The sequence below is a fragment of the Drosophila miranda genome, chromosome 3, assembly GCF_003369915.1.
Source record: "Drosophila miranda strain MSH22 chromosome 3, D.miranda_PacBio2.1, whole genome shotgun sequence".
Taxonomy (NCBI): Eukaryota; Metazoa; Arthropoda; class Insecta; order Diptera; family Drosophilidae; genus Drosophila; species Drosophila miranda.
In genome coordinates, this window is record NC_046676.1 from 15,303,529 (window position 1) to 15,319,024 (window position 15,496).

General features: G+C 44.7%; 5 protein-coding genes across 22 annotated transcripts in view; 2 read left to right on the plus strand and 3 right to left on the minus strand.

Moving 5' to 3' along the window:
• LOC108160347 (plectin) overlaps positions 1-1,043 on the minus strand; it is a 38,136-nt gene extending 37,093 nt beyond the window's left edge. For 10 of the 17 annotated variants that reach the window (XM_033391232.1, XM_033391236.1, XM_033391230.1 and 7 more), the window contains exon 1: positions 944-1,042. The gene's annotated coding sequence lies outside the window, so the exon portion shown is untranslated. Of the gene's footprint in view, positions 1-943 lie in introns of all 17 variants that reach the window. The other 7 variants (XM_033391239.1, XM_017294299.2, XM_033391237.1 and 4 more) reach the window with 3 other exon arrangements.
• Positions 1,044-6,865: 5,822 nt separating this feature from the next.
• LOC117187813 (zinc finger protein 510) lies at positions 6,866-7,738 on the plus strand. Its single transcript, XM_033390672.1, has one exon. It carries the CDS (start codon positions 6,866-6,868, stop codon positions 7,736-7,738), a length of 873 nt encoding a protein of 290 aa, XP_033246563.1.
• Positions 7,739-8,317: 579 nt separating this feature from the next.
• LOC108158957 (MRG/MORF4L-binding protein) lies at positions 8,318-9,243 on the minus strand. Its single transcript, XM_017291785.2, has 2 exons — positions 8,609-9,243; positions 8,318-8,551 (listed from the first exon to the last, which is right to left on the minus strand). The coding sequence occupies exons 1-2, from the start codon at positions 9,021-9,023 to the stop codon at positions 8,364-8,366; spliced, it is 603 nt and encodes a 200-aa protein (XP_017147274.1). The 5' UTR covers positions 9,024-9,243; the 3' UTR covers positions 8,318-8,363.
• A 161-nt stretch (positions 9,244-9,404) lies between these two features.
• LOC108158958 (guanine nucleotide-binding protein subunit gamma-1) lies at positions 9,405-11,153 on the plus strand. 2 transcript variants are annotated; one of them, XM_017291786.2, is made up of 2 exons: positions 9,405-9,509; positions 10,346-11,153. In XM_017291786.2, the coding sequence occupies exon 2, from the start codon at positions 10,366-10,368 to the stop codon at positions 10,576-10,578; it is 213 nt and encodes a 70-aa protein (XP_017147275.1). In that variant the 5' UTR covers positions 9,405-9,509; positions 10,346-10,365; the 3' UTR covers positions 10,579-11,153. The 2 variants fall into 2 exon arrangements, with proteins under 2 accessions (XP_017147275.1, XP_017147276.1); XM_017291787.2 differs by having other exon boundaries at positions 9,407-9,509; positions 10,166-11,153.
• Positions 11,154-13,027: 1,874 nt separating this feature from the next.
• LOC108158955 (T-complex protein 1 subunit theta) lies at positions 13,028-15,181 on the minus strand. The gene is made up of 3 exons (XM_017291782.2): positions 15,025-15,181; positions 13,816-14,846; positions 13,028-13,756 (listed from the first exon to the last, which is right to left on the minus strand). The coding sequence occupies exons 1-3, from the start codon at positions 15,082-15,084 to the stop codon at positions 13,207-13,209; spliced, it is 1,641 nt and encodes a 546-aa protein (XP_017147271.1). The 5' UTR covers positions 15,085-15,181; the 3' UTR covers positions 13,028-13,206.
• Positions 15,182-15,496: the final 315 nt, after the last annotated feature.

The window sequence follows — 15,496 nt, forward strand, 5'->3', positions numbered from 1 at the left end:
AATTACGAGGGAAGTCTGTGGCGCAGGGCACGGCGCGGTAGGGGTCTACAACATTATGCTGGCACCACCTTCTCCTTTACCATCCTATCCTGCTTTACCGTACAGCTTATAGCTTTTCCAACTTAATGTCTCCCTGTAAGCGTATGCGTATTTGTGTGTGTATGTGTATGTGTATTCGTGTGTGGGAGCTCCCGTTCGTGTATCGGTGGGTGGCTGGGGCAGCGTTCCGTTGTGGGGTATATCCCGCATGGCTTATACATATGTAGGTTGAAGCAATTTATAATAATTTTCCTTTTTCCCTCAATCGATACACCGTTTAGTGGGGCAGCAACAACAAGAACCGCACTTCACTTTGATTGATGACTAGTACATACATACTATTACATATATGTACATATGTATGTGAATCGGCTGAGTATTCGGGGAGTGAATCCCTCAACTAGCGGTATTTATTGGATTTCTGTCGGATATCATTGAGTTTTCCTCATGTGCGGCACTTGGTTTTCTCTCCCGTTTTAGTCGCGTTTCTTTTTCCACATTTTACAGGAAATCACTTTTCTGTATCCAGGGAGCAGCCTCTAGCGCAATTGCTGCTACACACGCATACAAAAACACACTCACGTTTACGTTCACATTCACATTCACATTAACATTAAGATGTATATATACGAGTGCACACACACACATACACCATACACCCACACACACACACACACACAGAGAAACTAATTTGGATTTCATCTATTTCAAAGACAATCGTAAGTGTTGATGGCACTTTTTCTGCCTTCTATTTCACTTTTCTCGTTTCGAATGCAATTAAGCTGAATTTTTCTTGGCCTTATACATTTCTCAGTCAGATACATATACATATACATATACTGCTTGTGTGTGTATGTGTACGTGTGAGGGAATTCGAGTGTGTGCTGGTGTGTATATTCCTAACCCAAAAATTGGTTGTGCGGCAGCTGAGGTGGCCCGTTTTCGGCAACGCCGTTGTCCAACTAACTACCCTCAAAGAACTGAGCGCCGCTCGTCCGTGCCAGTCGCTGTTATAGTCGCTACTAGTGGTGAGTTTTCCGACCTCTCCCCAGCCCAGCCTCTAGCCTAGGCATAGTAAGCGACCAAACGACAGCCGGAGAGAGCGGCCGATTACAATCAATGAATTTTCCTGTCGGCGCTCGCGCACTTTTCCCAGTGCTGGTATTTCTCTGTACGACAGATAAATTCCGCCATTCCAAAATCATACGTTCTCACTTACGTGCACTATTCAATGTTGGCAATGCTGCGCGCCAAAGATTTAAACTGTTTCCTGCCCGCAAAAGTATGCTACAATTTCGTATTCTTCTGAACAACAAGCAACACGCAAAAACCATATGTATGCTCAAAAGAGGAAACCCCTATTTTGGAACGTTCCGTGGAAATATCTTTAGCAACAAACAAGTTATTCTTACAACTACTCGTCTTAGTCCAAGTTTGTCTTTACCCAGTAAGGAAATATACCATAAAAATTAGACAAAAAAAAAATATTTTTTTTTTACAATATCTCGAACTTGACCGTCAAACATTTGAGGTGAAACATTTGGACTTTTAGAACTCCTAATTAGACAAAAAATCGACTTTTTTGGCTCTCCAAAAATTGATGAATGAATTTTTGTTGTGGTTTACTTTTTTATTTTAATTGATCAATTTAATGCAATTTTGTATATTATTTTGAGGTAAAAGAGGTAAGAGTTTTGTCCTTCCTCTGCCATAATACCGCAAACGCGCAGGTTTCTCCTTCTTAAAGAGATCTGATTGAAGGTCTGATGAAGCTGTGATTGGACTCAATCAATCTTTCGACTTTGGGGATTGCCCGTTTGTCAACGTGGACATATCGCACAAGTAATGTCCAATGGTTATATCGACATTAAAGTAAATTGAGCGGAGCAATGAATCTGAGGGGCAACAAAATCTGTTAAGAGCTCCGCATATTGGTGGTTGAAACACATTTTTTCCCCCATAGAGGTGTCGATGTGTCCCCTCAAGGATGACCAGTTTTTTAATGTGAGTTCAACGGCGCCCTGCTTCCCTTCCCTTATCAGGACTCACGGTTTTTTATGTATCTTATTCGGGCGAATAGTCGGTCAGACTTCTCCACGACACGGAGGGCGCTGTGGACTACGGCTACAAGAAGGTAGTCGTAGTACCGTACAAGTCCGACTCCAAAGGCATGCAACCGACGGTCGAGCCAGACCTGGAGCCACCGGAGATCCCTAGTCTGGAGATCAAGCCTGCGGTGTCAGACGTGGCATCAGTGGTGTCGTTACGTGGTTACGTGTCAGACGTGAGCGATCTCACTAGGGATCTCAAGCACATCGGGGTCGCGGAGGAGTTGGACTCTTCGGAGAGCGACCACGACAGGACAATGGTGGAGGTGAACCTTAGGAATGTCACTGATACTCCTGCAGATAAACCTCCACCAGTGTAAGGCAGCATACGCTGCTCTCTTGCTCCACCTAGCCAAGGGTGGAGCCGACATAGTCCTCATTCAGGAGCCCTGGATCCTCGGAAACAGGGTCTCTGGTCTGAGGACTCCTGACTATAAGCTATACGTAGCTGACTCCGCAGGTAAAACTCGCACCTGCATCCTTGCAAAAAGAGATTTGCACTTATTTTTGCTCCCAAATTTCAGCAATGAAGACCAAACAGCAGTGAGCCTCGAAGGCCAGGGGTGCTCACTGAGAATCTGCTCCACGTACATGGGTCACGACCAACCAGACCCCCCTCCACAGGCGCTTAGGGCGCTAATCACAGACTGCGAGGCCAAGGACACCGGCCTAATCGTAGGGTGCGACGCCAATGCACACCACTGCCAGTGGGGAAGCACTGACACCAACGAAAGGGGTGAGTACCTTTTCAACTATTTACTGACCACTCAGATGGTCCTTTTAAATAGGGGGAGTGATCCCACCTTCATTATTAAAAACCGCAAGGAGGTCCTGGACCTCACACTTGCCTCTCATGAGTTACACGGGAACATCGTATCCTGGAGGGTCCTGGAAGAGCACTCCTTCTCGGACCACAGGTACGTGGAAACCGTATTCTCTTTTTCACTACCGAGACCAGCTCAATTTCGGAACCTTAGGCGGACAAACTGGGCTCGGTACTCAGACCACCTCTGTCGTGTTCTCCCTGAGACTCCACCTGAGGAGGAGATCTCCAGAGAAGCCACGACTCATCTTGTTAAACTATTTACCGACGCCTGCAATGAGGCGCTCGATAAATCCTGCCCCTCTAGCAAGAGCAGAGGCCGGAAGAAACCTGAATGGTGGAATCCGAAACTGAGGGAACTCCGGAAAGCCTCCCGAAGACTCTTCAATAAAGCTAAGGCTGAAAACGCTGAGCAGAACTGGGCCGATTACAAGGCCAGTCTGTCAGTTTACAATAAAGAACTGAGGAAGGCCAATCGCGCCTCATGGCGTAAGTTCTGTAGCGACATTGAGAATAACTCGGAAGCCTCGCGCTTGCGCAAAGTTCTCTCGAAGACTACACCCACTCTGGGCTACCTGAAGAACGCCGACCAATCATGGACAACGTCCAGCAATGAGTTGCTAAATCTTCTCCTTAACACCCATTTTCCCGGCTGCGATGAAAACAGACCACACTACATCGCGGCTCCCTCCGTTGCCTCAAGTGTTATCATGAACCTGCTAAGCCAGGAGAACATTTCCTGGGCAATAAAAAGCTTCAAACCATACAAATCCGCGGGACCAGATGGCATCATCCCTGCCCAACTGATTCACGCTGGACAAAAAGCCACTAATTGGCTCAAAAGGATATACGAGGGAATCTTCTCCCATGGATATATCCCGGAAACCTGGCTTCATACCAAAGTCGTCTTCATCCCCAAGGCAGGCAAGCCCTCGCACACTGCCCCCAAAGATTTCAGACCCATAAGTCTATCGTCCTTCCTTCTGAAGACGATGGAACGGCTTTTGGAGATGCATCTCACGGTAAATATTCCGCCTAGTCTATTCTCAGACTCCCAGCATGCCTATCGGAAAGGAAGATCCACCGAAACGGCCCTACACACGATCACATCGATCATAGAAGCGTCCCTCAACTGTAAGGAGTACACCCTGGTAGCCTTCCGCGACATAGAAGGCGCCTTTAATAACATCCTCCCGACCGCCATCACGGGTGCACTGACGGACCTGGGGGTTGACTCCCGGACGGTGAGCCTGATCGATCAGATGCTACAATGCAGGACGGTTGAGGCATCACTGGGGACGTCAACGTCCCAGATTTGTCAGTAGAGGCACCCCGCAGGGCGGAGTCCTCTCGCCCCTCCTATGGAACGTGGCAGTGAACGAACTGCTGCGGGAGATAGAGGGGGGTGGCTGCCGCGTGGTGGCGTATGCGGACGATGTTGCTATAGCATTCTCGGGTAAATTCCCGCAGACGCTGTGTGAGTGCCTGACAAGCACTCTCATGAAGATGTCAAAATGGGCAGACAAATGCGGTCTAGGCCTCAACCCGTCTAAAACGGAACTGGTGCTCTTCACTAGGAAGTACAAAGTTCCGGCACTGATTCCCCCAAGACTATGTGGGGAAAGGGCTAATCTTCAGCAACAACGCCAAGTATCTTGGTCTAATCCTCGATAGAAAGCTCGATTGGAAATTGAGCATAGAGGACCATACCACCATACGGTGGCCAGCCTTAGACAAAAGGACATGCCTCAATAAACTCAGCAGAGTTCAACGCATGGCAGAGCTATGCATAACTGGCGGGCTACGCACTACTCCAGGGGAAGCCCTGGATACTGTGCTGGACCTCCTCCCCATAGATCTCATGGGAAAGAAAGTGACAACACTTTCCGCACTCAGAATGAGAGAAGCCAGACTGTGGAAAGCGTCCGCGGTTGGGCACTCGGGAATCCTGACGAGACACCCGCAATTACCAGAGAGGACAGATTATTGTGTCCCTAGTGATCACCTCTCGACGCCTTTCCAGGTATCAATCCCACTTAGGGAGGACTGGGAGATGGGCGAACCAGGACCCGCAAATGCGGTTCACTTCTACACTGATGGCTCAAAGTTAGACGGCCGCGTGGGAGGCGGAGTCTACTGCAGCGAGCTGAACATCAGTCATTGCTTCAGGCTCCCGGACCAATGCAGTGTGTTCCAAGCGGAGGTTGTAGCCATCAAGGAGGCCATTTCCATCGTCTCCAAACTACTTCTAGACACGCACTTAGTGTGCGTTTTCTCGGACAGCCAAGCAGCTATTAAAGCTCTAGGCTCAATATCGTCGAACTCAGCGACTGTAAATGACTGCCGCAGGTCTCTGCACGAGATCGCAGATCAGTTAGACCTCTTCCTTATATGGGTCCCAGGCCACAGGGACATCGAGGGGACCGACGCCGCCGACGAGCTAGCAAGGCAGGGTACTACAATTCCTCTCCTTATGGAGAGGGAGCAGGTAGCGATGCCTCTGGCTACGTGCAGGCTTCTCACGCACGAATTGTTCGAGCAAAATGCCAATAGTAGATGGCAGCAAACCGTTTCCTGTAAAATCTCAAGATTGATATGGCCATATCGATCGAAGAAGCGCTCAGCCGAGCTGTATAGGCTCAGCAGAGCACAGTGCTCTGCAGTTACTCGAGCCATTACGGGACACTGGCAGATTGGCACTCATGCCTCTAGACTGTCAATCCCTCATAACGACTTCTGCAGGAGTTGTCGCGACGAGGAAGAGGAGGAATCGGTCCCCCACTTCTTCTGCCACTGCCCGGCCCTTGGAAATCGTCGTCTTCGTATTCTCGGGGCCGCTTTCCTCACAGACATTTCGGACCTGTCCGAAATCAAACCGGGGACCTTGTCCAGATTCATCCAAGCCTCCGGATGGGACTGCCCTTAATTTGCAACAGCCTGTTTCTCCACGGTTTTTAGGCACTGGGAAGGGGCACACGCCCATGCGGCACCACAACGGACCTTCTACAGGTCCAAGTGAGCTTGGGAGGGTTTCATCACTCCCCCAGGCTACCGCCTGAACCTAACCTAACCTATTCGGGCGAAAACTCATCACGGCACAGTCACCAATCCTTAATCCCCCGCTGCAGCGGGTGGTGGATTACAAAAACAACAAATTAGTTTCCGTGAAGAACGGTTCTCGGCGGGTGGGATAGCCCACAAATGGGCTATCATTTTCGGTGGTAAGCTGTGGAAGATTTCAAAGAATACGTAAGATGTGAGGTAAATAAATGTTCTCCTGCAGGTTCAGAGATCTGAGACAGATCGTGAATCACAAGCTAAAGAACGATCCCCGCACATTGCTGAAGAATACCATGTTATTGGATGCCGATCCATGCCAGCGGGAGGTTCCCAGTTTTTTAGGCCGCCTCCCATGAGACTCTGGAGCGCTTTCGGGTTTACCACTAGTATCGGATGTGCTATTGTTGTGCCCTCCTCTTTATACCTACACTACACAACCACAAAAATACATATATGTATATGCTCTCATATTATTGGAAACATTCAGTCTTTGTCTTCACCTTCCCGTTGGACGACGAAGAATCAGCCCCACTACAAACCTCCTGTTTTATTCGATTGCCGTTCCAGTATTAATCGGCTCTTATTTTGTTATATTTTTTGATGGGTGCAAAAAACCTACAAGCATTTTTTTTCACTTATTACATCTCTGGTTACGTCAACGCAAAATTTTACTGATCTGATCTGAGTACTAGTCTTAAAACCAGACTACAAAATGGACGCCAATTTTTTCGGTTTTACAGCACTAGTTATGTGGCGAAGTTTGTCAGCACTGTTAAATGCCGCTTAGCTTGATGGCTTTGTTTTGATCATTGACCATTTATATTTTGAAACAAGCATGGGCCCAATGGATACCAAGAAATACAGTGAGAAATGCTCGATTCCAGATCACGACGACTTGCTGCCCAACCGCAAGTACCACTGCAAGATGTGCCCTGGACGACAAGTATTTAAGGGGCTGCACCTGTATAATCGCCATTTGATGAAAATTCACAAGATAGAATTTGAAGAAAAGGATTGTTTTCACTGCCCGGTCAAGCAGTGTCCGAGCCATGAACATATGCCCAATAACGTCATCATGACAAAGCTCCACATGGTGCGTCGCCACTACCAGAATCATCACTTGGTGAAGAAATACAAATGCCAACAATGCAAACGAAGGTTCATTCTGAAGGAGCAGTATTTTAAACACAAATGTCGGCGTGGTCTGGAGGAAGAAACCGACTCGGAAACCGAAAACGATGAGAACCAATGTGTGGATGTGGAGAATATAGATGATACGATGAGTACAGCCGAGCAGGAAAGCATGGATAGCCAAAACGATGGAGGTAATAGTCTGGAGATTAATGACGCCATGGAGAACTACATGTTGTGCTGGGCTGACGAAAAACGATGCACAAAATGCCGTAGGAAGTACAAGCGCAAACATAGCTGCCAGGAGCATATCTGTAATTTGTGCAGCCGTATATTCTATCGCAAGTCAGACCTGGCCGCGCATATGGGTACTTTAGCCCATTTTACAAAAGAGAAGAAAAAGGTTCTTATGGAAGATATGGTTCTTATTGAAGATATGCAGAAATTGATTCGCAGAATAGAATCCAAAGATTTCCAGGACGAATCGTTGATAAATACGTTGGGTGCCCTTGTCCCGACGTTCCAGAAAATACAGGATTCTATTCCAAAGACATCAGCGCAAACGATCTTCAAATAAATTTGTTTTTCATTTTCAATCACTGGCCCCCGCGTTTCTTTGGGATTATTGGTTATTGGTGTCGGCGTCTGCTGTGCTGAAGATCAGATCCGCCTGAGCGGCGGAAAATTTTGTTTTAGACTTCGCTGAGTAGCTGATTTTCAAAAATAAATCGGAACTCTTTGCGCAAGTGAAAACCGAACCCTGCCTGAGTATCACATTTTAGACTTACATACATTAATTATATAGTACATAAGGAGTATCTAGATGCAGATGGTTGGAATCCCAATCCCAAACACAACGAAACTCCTTATCCGGAGTGAGGAAAACTTCGCTGCTGCTGCATGACGGAATGGAAATTTGAGTCTTTTGCCACTCTTTTGACGCGCCGTCCATGTGGGGGTCCGTCCCTCAAGCGCGTCTCTTGGTAATGACCAGTTCCCTGCACTGCCTAGATCTCGCGAGTACAATTTTTGTTGACGGCCTTTTCATGAGACGCAATGCAGATGCAATCTACTGAAGAGAAGATGTAGTACAGTACGTGTAGTATTATACATACTTTATAAGAACATTATTTGGTAACTTAAGCTACACGTGAACTATAGTTATTTATTGTATTTTTATTTTCGAGTCCGCGGAATGCAGTTTAAATGCGACGACGCTTGTTGCTCTGCACTGGCGGTGGTGTTGTTGAGGGGCTAATAGATTCATTTGACATCGATCCGCGGGTACGCTTGGCTGGACGTTTGGGTAGATCAATTGGCTTGGCCGATGACTTCTTCTCGGCGTCTTTAGAAGTGCTGTGCACCTGTGCTTTGGTTGTAGCTGGCGGAGCTGTAATCCAATTATCTTACATCAGTAATTTATTGCGCATGCAATTTAATACTTTACCTTTGCCGTTGCTGTCTGGAGCTGGAGCAACAACAGAAGCTGGACCGTCTGTGGTTTCTTCGCTGGAGCTAACCTCCACCTTTTTTTTGGTTAGTAGCGTTCCGTACTCTTGTTCTGGCAGGCAAAACTCTCGCTCCTCGTTTGGAAAAGGCAGTGTCTCAAGATCATCCAGCTCTTTCAGCTTATACATGGTACCCAAGTGCTTCCAAATCAGTTCACTCGGCATCTCGCGATTTAGAGATTTTGAGAGCCGCTGGGCAATGCACGACATATAGAAATGTTTATTAATGCCAACCGGACGTAGTCCTTCCATGGCGTGGAAAAGCTGCAACTCCTCTTCCGCAGACCACTCGCGGTCGCCTGTTGCCGGTATAGCCGTCCCAGTTCCAGCCATCCCCTTATCCTTGGCCATCATTTCTTTTTTGTGATTGATATTTCTCTGTTGTTTCGATGTCCGCGGCCTAGAAAATAAATAAGCTACGCCGTTCGGCAGACAGCATAATAACAAAACACCGACGACTAGGGATGGGAGTATCCCTGAGTATTTTTTCTTGTTGCCAAATCAGCTATTTTATCAGCTCTGGCTTAGTAAAGTGTTATCGTGTTAGCCAAGTATCAACTTTTTAAAGCTATTATTTTTTGAAAATTCAGCTCATTTTCATTTAATTTCTTCTACTTTCATATCGATACACGCTATCGATGGTCTATCGCCACGGACAAGTCCCTAGTTTAGTGGTTGTTTTCTGCGCGACGCATTGTTTTGCAGCCCTATGTAGCGACAAGTATATACAAAGATATATATATCGATGTATTGATTACATCCCTAGTTTTGGGTGTGTATCTGTTCATCAAAATTTGCTGCTGTCGTTCGGAAATAAAAATATATTAAACAACAAAGCTGGTAAATAAAAAGTTACGATTATAGTTGTGTGTTGTGTGTGCATTTACCTAAATTCTTTACTACTTCTAACGCTGTCACCGTGTTCGGCAAAATCCAGCAATCATGTGGCATACATTTGTATGTGTGCATATGAATGTTCCTTTATAGCTGCAAAAAAATATATATACTATATGTATGCGAAATCTTTTCTGTGATTTATATGTTATCCCGTAAATAGTGCCCGCCTACACGCCTACCGCCTCTCTTCCTCCTATAATTTTAACAAAACCTTGCTCTTGTTCTGTGCATAAGTTAAGGTTTTGGTTGCTTGCGCTGAAAAGTTAATCATATCATCGATCGATTAACTATGCCATGCCTACTCACGTTTTCGTATGTGGCGCTGTGTCAACCCCCTAATGAAATTTCCTAATTTACATGTGTATCTTACGAGTGACTCACAAATCTATCTATCTTTGGAATGTCTGAACCGAACCTCTACCTCTACCTACTCCTACTTAACTTTCTTTCAAGCTGTCCACCTGCAGAACAGAATATTATGTGTCTAGCTTTGTGTCGCTGTCGCTTGTTTAATGTTGTACTGGTGTGGAAAACACAATTGAAACAAATGCTTAAACGATTACCATGCTGCAATGCACTTCTTTTATTATTATTTCCAGCGAACAATTAAGAATCATCCAAAACACCAAACCAAACCGACATCCCTACAGAAATAATCAGATCAGAGCTTTCGAGCTCGCTAACTTTGTCCAGACCACACAACCACAACCAACCCAACCATCCCCACCCACCCCTGTAATTGCATATCACAGTATCACTGAGAAACTTTTCAACCATAGGCCTATCCGAGACAGCCATCATGGACGTAATGTCATCATCTCTACAACAACAGCGCATTGTCGTTGACCAGCTGCGTCGCGAGGCGTCGATGGAACGGCAGACCATTTCGGAGTCGTGCGCCAAAATGATGAAGTACATCACGGAGCACGAGCAGGAGGATTACCTTTTGACTGGATTCACCAGCCAGAAGGTAAATCCATTCCGTGAAAAGTCCTCATGCACCGTTCTTTAAGGAGGAGTTTGGAGTTGGCGATAGAAGGCGAACTGCGGACGGAGCAGTTGACTTCTGCATCAATGCGCAGATCGTATAGTTTATTTTTAGTTTAGCAAGATGGATTCTAAATATGTATATGTCTAATAATGACACCAGTACCAGTCAACGCCACCTGGATCAATATATCTCAATATAACTCTTTGTGCAAAAGCTATAATAACAACAAACAAATTGTCTCAAGCAATATATGCTAGAATATATAAAGATATATCAATATGTACCACTCACGTTAAAAGTTGTATTAGGTTATACAAAGCCCACAGAAAGATTCAAAATTCATAATCGAAGCATTTGTCCCAAAGATATATCAGAGTTGTCTCTATCCGAATAGTAAAGCTGTTCAGGTACGCGAGTATCCCAACTAACAAGAAAATCAATGCGCTGACTATAGCATCTACAACAACTACTACTACAACTACCTAAACTACAAGTATAAACCGAAACTCACACATATTCTATATACCCTATTATCAACTATTATCGATCCGACATACAAATTTATCAATAAACGTAAACCCAACAGAAGATACATATATTTTGGCTTCTTATTTCGAGAAACATCTGTTATATTTATTGAATATTGATAAAAGACAAGACAACTTAAACAATAATGTGAAGAAAATCGGATTGAGAAACGGAGAATATCCTTCTATTTTGAAGCAAAGTCACGAAGCTCGTTAACCACCAATTGCAATGGATGGGTAATGGAAACTACCAACAAAAACCAAATACATATACGCAAATATATTATCGAATTACTTTAAAAGCTTTAAAATGAGCAGAAATGCAAGAACCCACAAGCTAGTTGAACTTATCGCAAACTTTAGTGCGTTCATTATCAAGTTTTTCTTAGTCAAATATATTACGAACCGCTGTAGTAGCGCAGCAAGCATATAATAATACCCAAAAATTGAACAAATCCAAATATTTAACTCTTTCTCTAGCGTAGTTTATCAATTTTGATTCACACAATATGCCAATATGAAAATATCCAATGAAAATGAAACATTTGTATTTGCATTTTAGAACAATAATTAATTTCAGTTAAACCAGGCAAAATCCGAAAATTTTCTGCATTTTTAAGCTTACCGAAAATGACAATTGACAAAAATGTGTGATTTTTTTTCCAACCCTCTGGGAAAACATCCCAAATTTATGATACCACTATTATTTTCCTACACAATATCTCACAATTCATGGTCATGGTAATATAAAGGATTTAGAGGCAATCTATTAAAATGTAATTAGCATGAAACGCAAAGTAATAACGGAAGAAAAGTTATTTTTATACACTCTAATGTGGCAATGGGCATATTTGTATGGTATTGGAATGAACAGTAATGAGATTTCAGTTAAGGAAGGGACGCTTATCATACATACCATACCATACCATACTCGTACATGTTAAAAATGAAAAATACATTATATGTTGATTTTCATCGTGACAATCTGTCAGCCTCCGGCCAGAGAAGACATGTTGTAATGATGAAAATGATGCAAATAGATATATAATTTAATCGGTCGGTTCTTCCAGTGTTGCATTTAAATAGTTATTAATTGGCGGTGATTTTAGTTAATAATGAAAAATCGTAGAACAAAATTAATTTAAGAATCACACATTTTTGAAGAAGCGTTTGTTTTAAGAACTTTGTCTGAGATTTTGAACCACAGTTTGCTGTCGTGAGCAAACAGCAAAATGTGGCACAAAATGAACATTCGGATGGACTTTATAAATTTTGATTTAGGGGCCTTCAGATCAAAACTGCAGTTGGTTTAGGAGCCTGCCTACACATACTTTCCGACATTTAGCAGAACAATTTTCGATTTGCCAGACAATGGAATTCAGTTATTCATTGGTTGAGATATTCTTTCATTTGTTAGGGCCAGCCAGGGGATTTGCTGCGGCGGATGGGCGAACGAACCATCCATTGGAGCACGGATGGACTCGTTCCCGTTCGCTATGCGCAGACCCCCCGTCCAATTATTACCACTATTAATACTAAAAGGTAACCAAAAATAACCAATAACCAGCACACGCATCTTACTCAAAATCATGTACATCGATCAGATATCACACTTTAACAAGTTTTATTCACTTCAATTGAAAAGCGACAACGAGATCGTATTTTATTCGAAAACTAATAGAAATATTTTGGGACGGCACTGTCTCCGCACTGGGAGACGTTTGCCGAGTCCACACAAATATTATTGAAATGTATCTGCAAATAAGCATTTGAAATATCTATTGTACTCAACTCAAATGAACAAAACAAATAATCGTTTGCTTATATTCCAAAAATAAAAATGCGATAACTACCTTAGATGAGTTATCCTAGCGGAGGCACCAGGTTCGGTGCGAAAACACACCCAAACATTGTTTTATTTCCTCAAAAATGAAAGACCTACCTCAGTTTTCGTAAGTTACGTTTATTAATACAAGAAACTGTGTGCATGTAGGCATGAGTGTAAGTGAGTGTGTGAGAGATGTTAATGAAATTTATAATTTCCATAGGGCCTCTTGTGTGAAGCAATTTTTGCAGGAGCTGGAGAAACTAGGGGTAGTATGTTAGATGTTAGGCGAGATGTTTAGCTCTCATCATCACTGCCGGCAGCCTGACGCGGCTTGGGACCTCCGGCACGCTTGGCCATGATAATCTGATCCACCTTCAAGATGGTTGTGGCCGCACCAACAGCGTACTTGAGACCCCAGAACTTTCCCTGATACAGGTCGAAGATCTTTGCCTTCGCCGCATCTATTGTGCTCGCCGTCTCTGCTTCAATGTCGAAACCGATGTTCTTGCCGCTCTCGGAATTGTGAGCCAAATACAATAGGTTGACAGCTTCGGTGCCATTGAATCCAGAGTTTTCGGCCAGGGCCTTGGGGAACACTTCGAGAGCCTGGGCAAACTTGCGCACAGAGTACTGCTCCAGACCTGGCAGAGTGTCAGCATACGCCGACAGCTGGGTAGCCAGCTCGATTTCGGTGGCCCCGGCTCCTGGCAGATAGCGTCCATCGCGTGTCAGGCACTTGAAGCTGTTCACGGCGTCGTCCAGGGCGCGCTCGATGTCGTCCATGAAGTTGTCTGTGGCACCACGGATCACAACTGTGGCAATGCGCGAGTCTTTACCCTCGTTTCTAAAAGAACCCGATGTTATTTGGACAGTTTCACGACATTATTTAATGGCATTACTCACCTGAATGCTACGATTGTCGTGTCGCCCAACTCCTCAATGCACACCTTGTCACAGTAGCCCAACTCTTCCTGGCTAGGCGTGGTAATGCGAGGTAGAACAGTGGCGTTCACAGAACGACTCAAACGGCGCAAGTCGAACTTGGAGTTCAAACGCACAGCCATGAGGCCATATTTGTTGAGGAAATGTAAGGCCATGTCACCGACCTTACCACCGGCAACGATAACCTTTACACCGGCATCGGCAATGGCTTTGATTTGATTCTCCAGCAGACTCTCCTCTCCAGATGAGAACTTCATGAGTTCGTCCGCCGACTTAATTAGTACTGTGCCCTTGGTCTCCGTCTGAATAATGTCGACGGGGCACGAGAATATGGCGATCTTGGCCTTTTCGGCAAAAGTGACATCGCCCTCCACGAAGCGCTTGAAGACCATACCGCGGACTACCTCCGACTTGGGCAGACCACTACCGAGGATCTTGCATATGCGAATGTTGTCCACGTTGAATGTGCCTTCATCAGGCAATATGGAGACACAGGCCTTGCTCACCAGGTCATTGAGGAAGTCCTCCTGGCCGTACTGTTTCGACATGATGGTTGTGCGAAGGACATCCTTTACCTTGTCAACATTACGATAGTCCTCAATTTTATGGCAAACCAATTTGGGCAAAATTTCAAGAGCCTTTTCCAGTGCCTTTTCATAGCCATCGGCTATTTCGGCGGTGGTGATGCCCAAGCGCAGGAGCTCCTCGGCAGATTCGAGCAGAGCGCCGGCCAGAACCACAACGAAGTTTGTGCCATCTCCGACCTCAGCGTCCTGCATTTGACTAGCCATAACGATCAGCTTAGCGGCAGGGTGTTCAACATCCAGCTCGCGCATTATGGTTCCGGCATCGCTTGTCACAAACTGCTTCTCAATGTGGTTGATGATCATTTTGTTCATTCCATTGGGGCCGTAGGCGGAACGCATTGTCTGAGCAAACTCCTTGCAGGCACTGATGTTACGGTAGACGGCCTCCTCCAAGCCGCTATACATCTGAGGATATGAGACAAATTATGATTTCGAACATTTTTCAAGAAAATGCATGACTTTTGTCATGGCGATGACTAATCACGCGCCTCCCCGAGACGGCATGTTTTTATTTTACACAGAATATCAATGAAATCGCGTTTTATATGGGCCATTTGTTATGTATTCTTTATATTACACTTACCCGTGCGCCATCCTTTAGCATCTGCGACACTCCGGGTGCTTTTGGTACAGATAAAGCCATTTTTGTACACAGATTTCAATACACAGTGCTAGTCGGTCGGTAAGTTCCAGCAAGAGTTTGTCTAACCTCAAATAAATTTGACGGCGCCGAATATTCTGGACCTATTGTATTGAGGTGCTAGCGATGAGACTAATAACTATTCCATCGGAATGTATCGGATCTTTTTAATGATCCGTGACTGCCACTTATAAATATTTGTTATACATATATTTTAGTTTAAAATACCCTCTTCAGGTTCCCAAAACAGACTTAGATTATATCTAGACTATTTAAATCTAAAAACAGTTTACTACTGGCAAAGTTGAGTATATATAGTGGTTAGTGTTTGGGAGTTTTTGCATACCCGTCTCTGGGGTATTTTTAAATAAAACATCGGTGCCATTTGGTGACCGATATATTCAAATTTTCTATC

Coding starts and splice junctions, on each gene's coding strand:
- LOC108158955 (XM_017291782.2), bottom strand. CDS start 15,084: ATGGCTTTATCTGTACCAAAAGCACCCGGAGTGTCGCAGATGCTAAAG. Junction 14,847..15,024: donor TGCTAAAGGATGGCGCACGG/GTAAGTGTAATA, acceptor TCATATCCTCAG/ATGTATAGCGGCTTGGAGGA. Junction 13,757..13,815: donor ACGACAATCGTAGCATTCAG/GTGAGTAATGCC, acceptor GGGTTCTTTTAG/AAACGAGGGTAAAGACTCGC.
- LOC108158957 (XM_017291785.2), bottom strand. CDS start 9,023: ATGATGGCCAAGGATAAGGGGATGGCTGGAACTGGGACGGCTATACCG. Junction 8,552..8,608: donor TCCAGACAGCAACGGCAAAG/GTAAAGTATTAA, acceptor ATTGGATTACAG/CTCCGCCAGCTACAACCAAA.
- LOC108158958 (XM_017291786.2), top strand. CDS start 10,366: ATGGACGTAATGTCATCATCTCTACAACAACAGCGCATTGTCGTTGAC.
- LOC117187813 (XM_033390672.1), top strand. CDS start 6,866: ATGGGCCCAATGGATACCAAGAAATACAGTGAGAAATGCTCGATTCCA.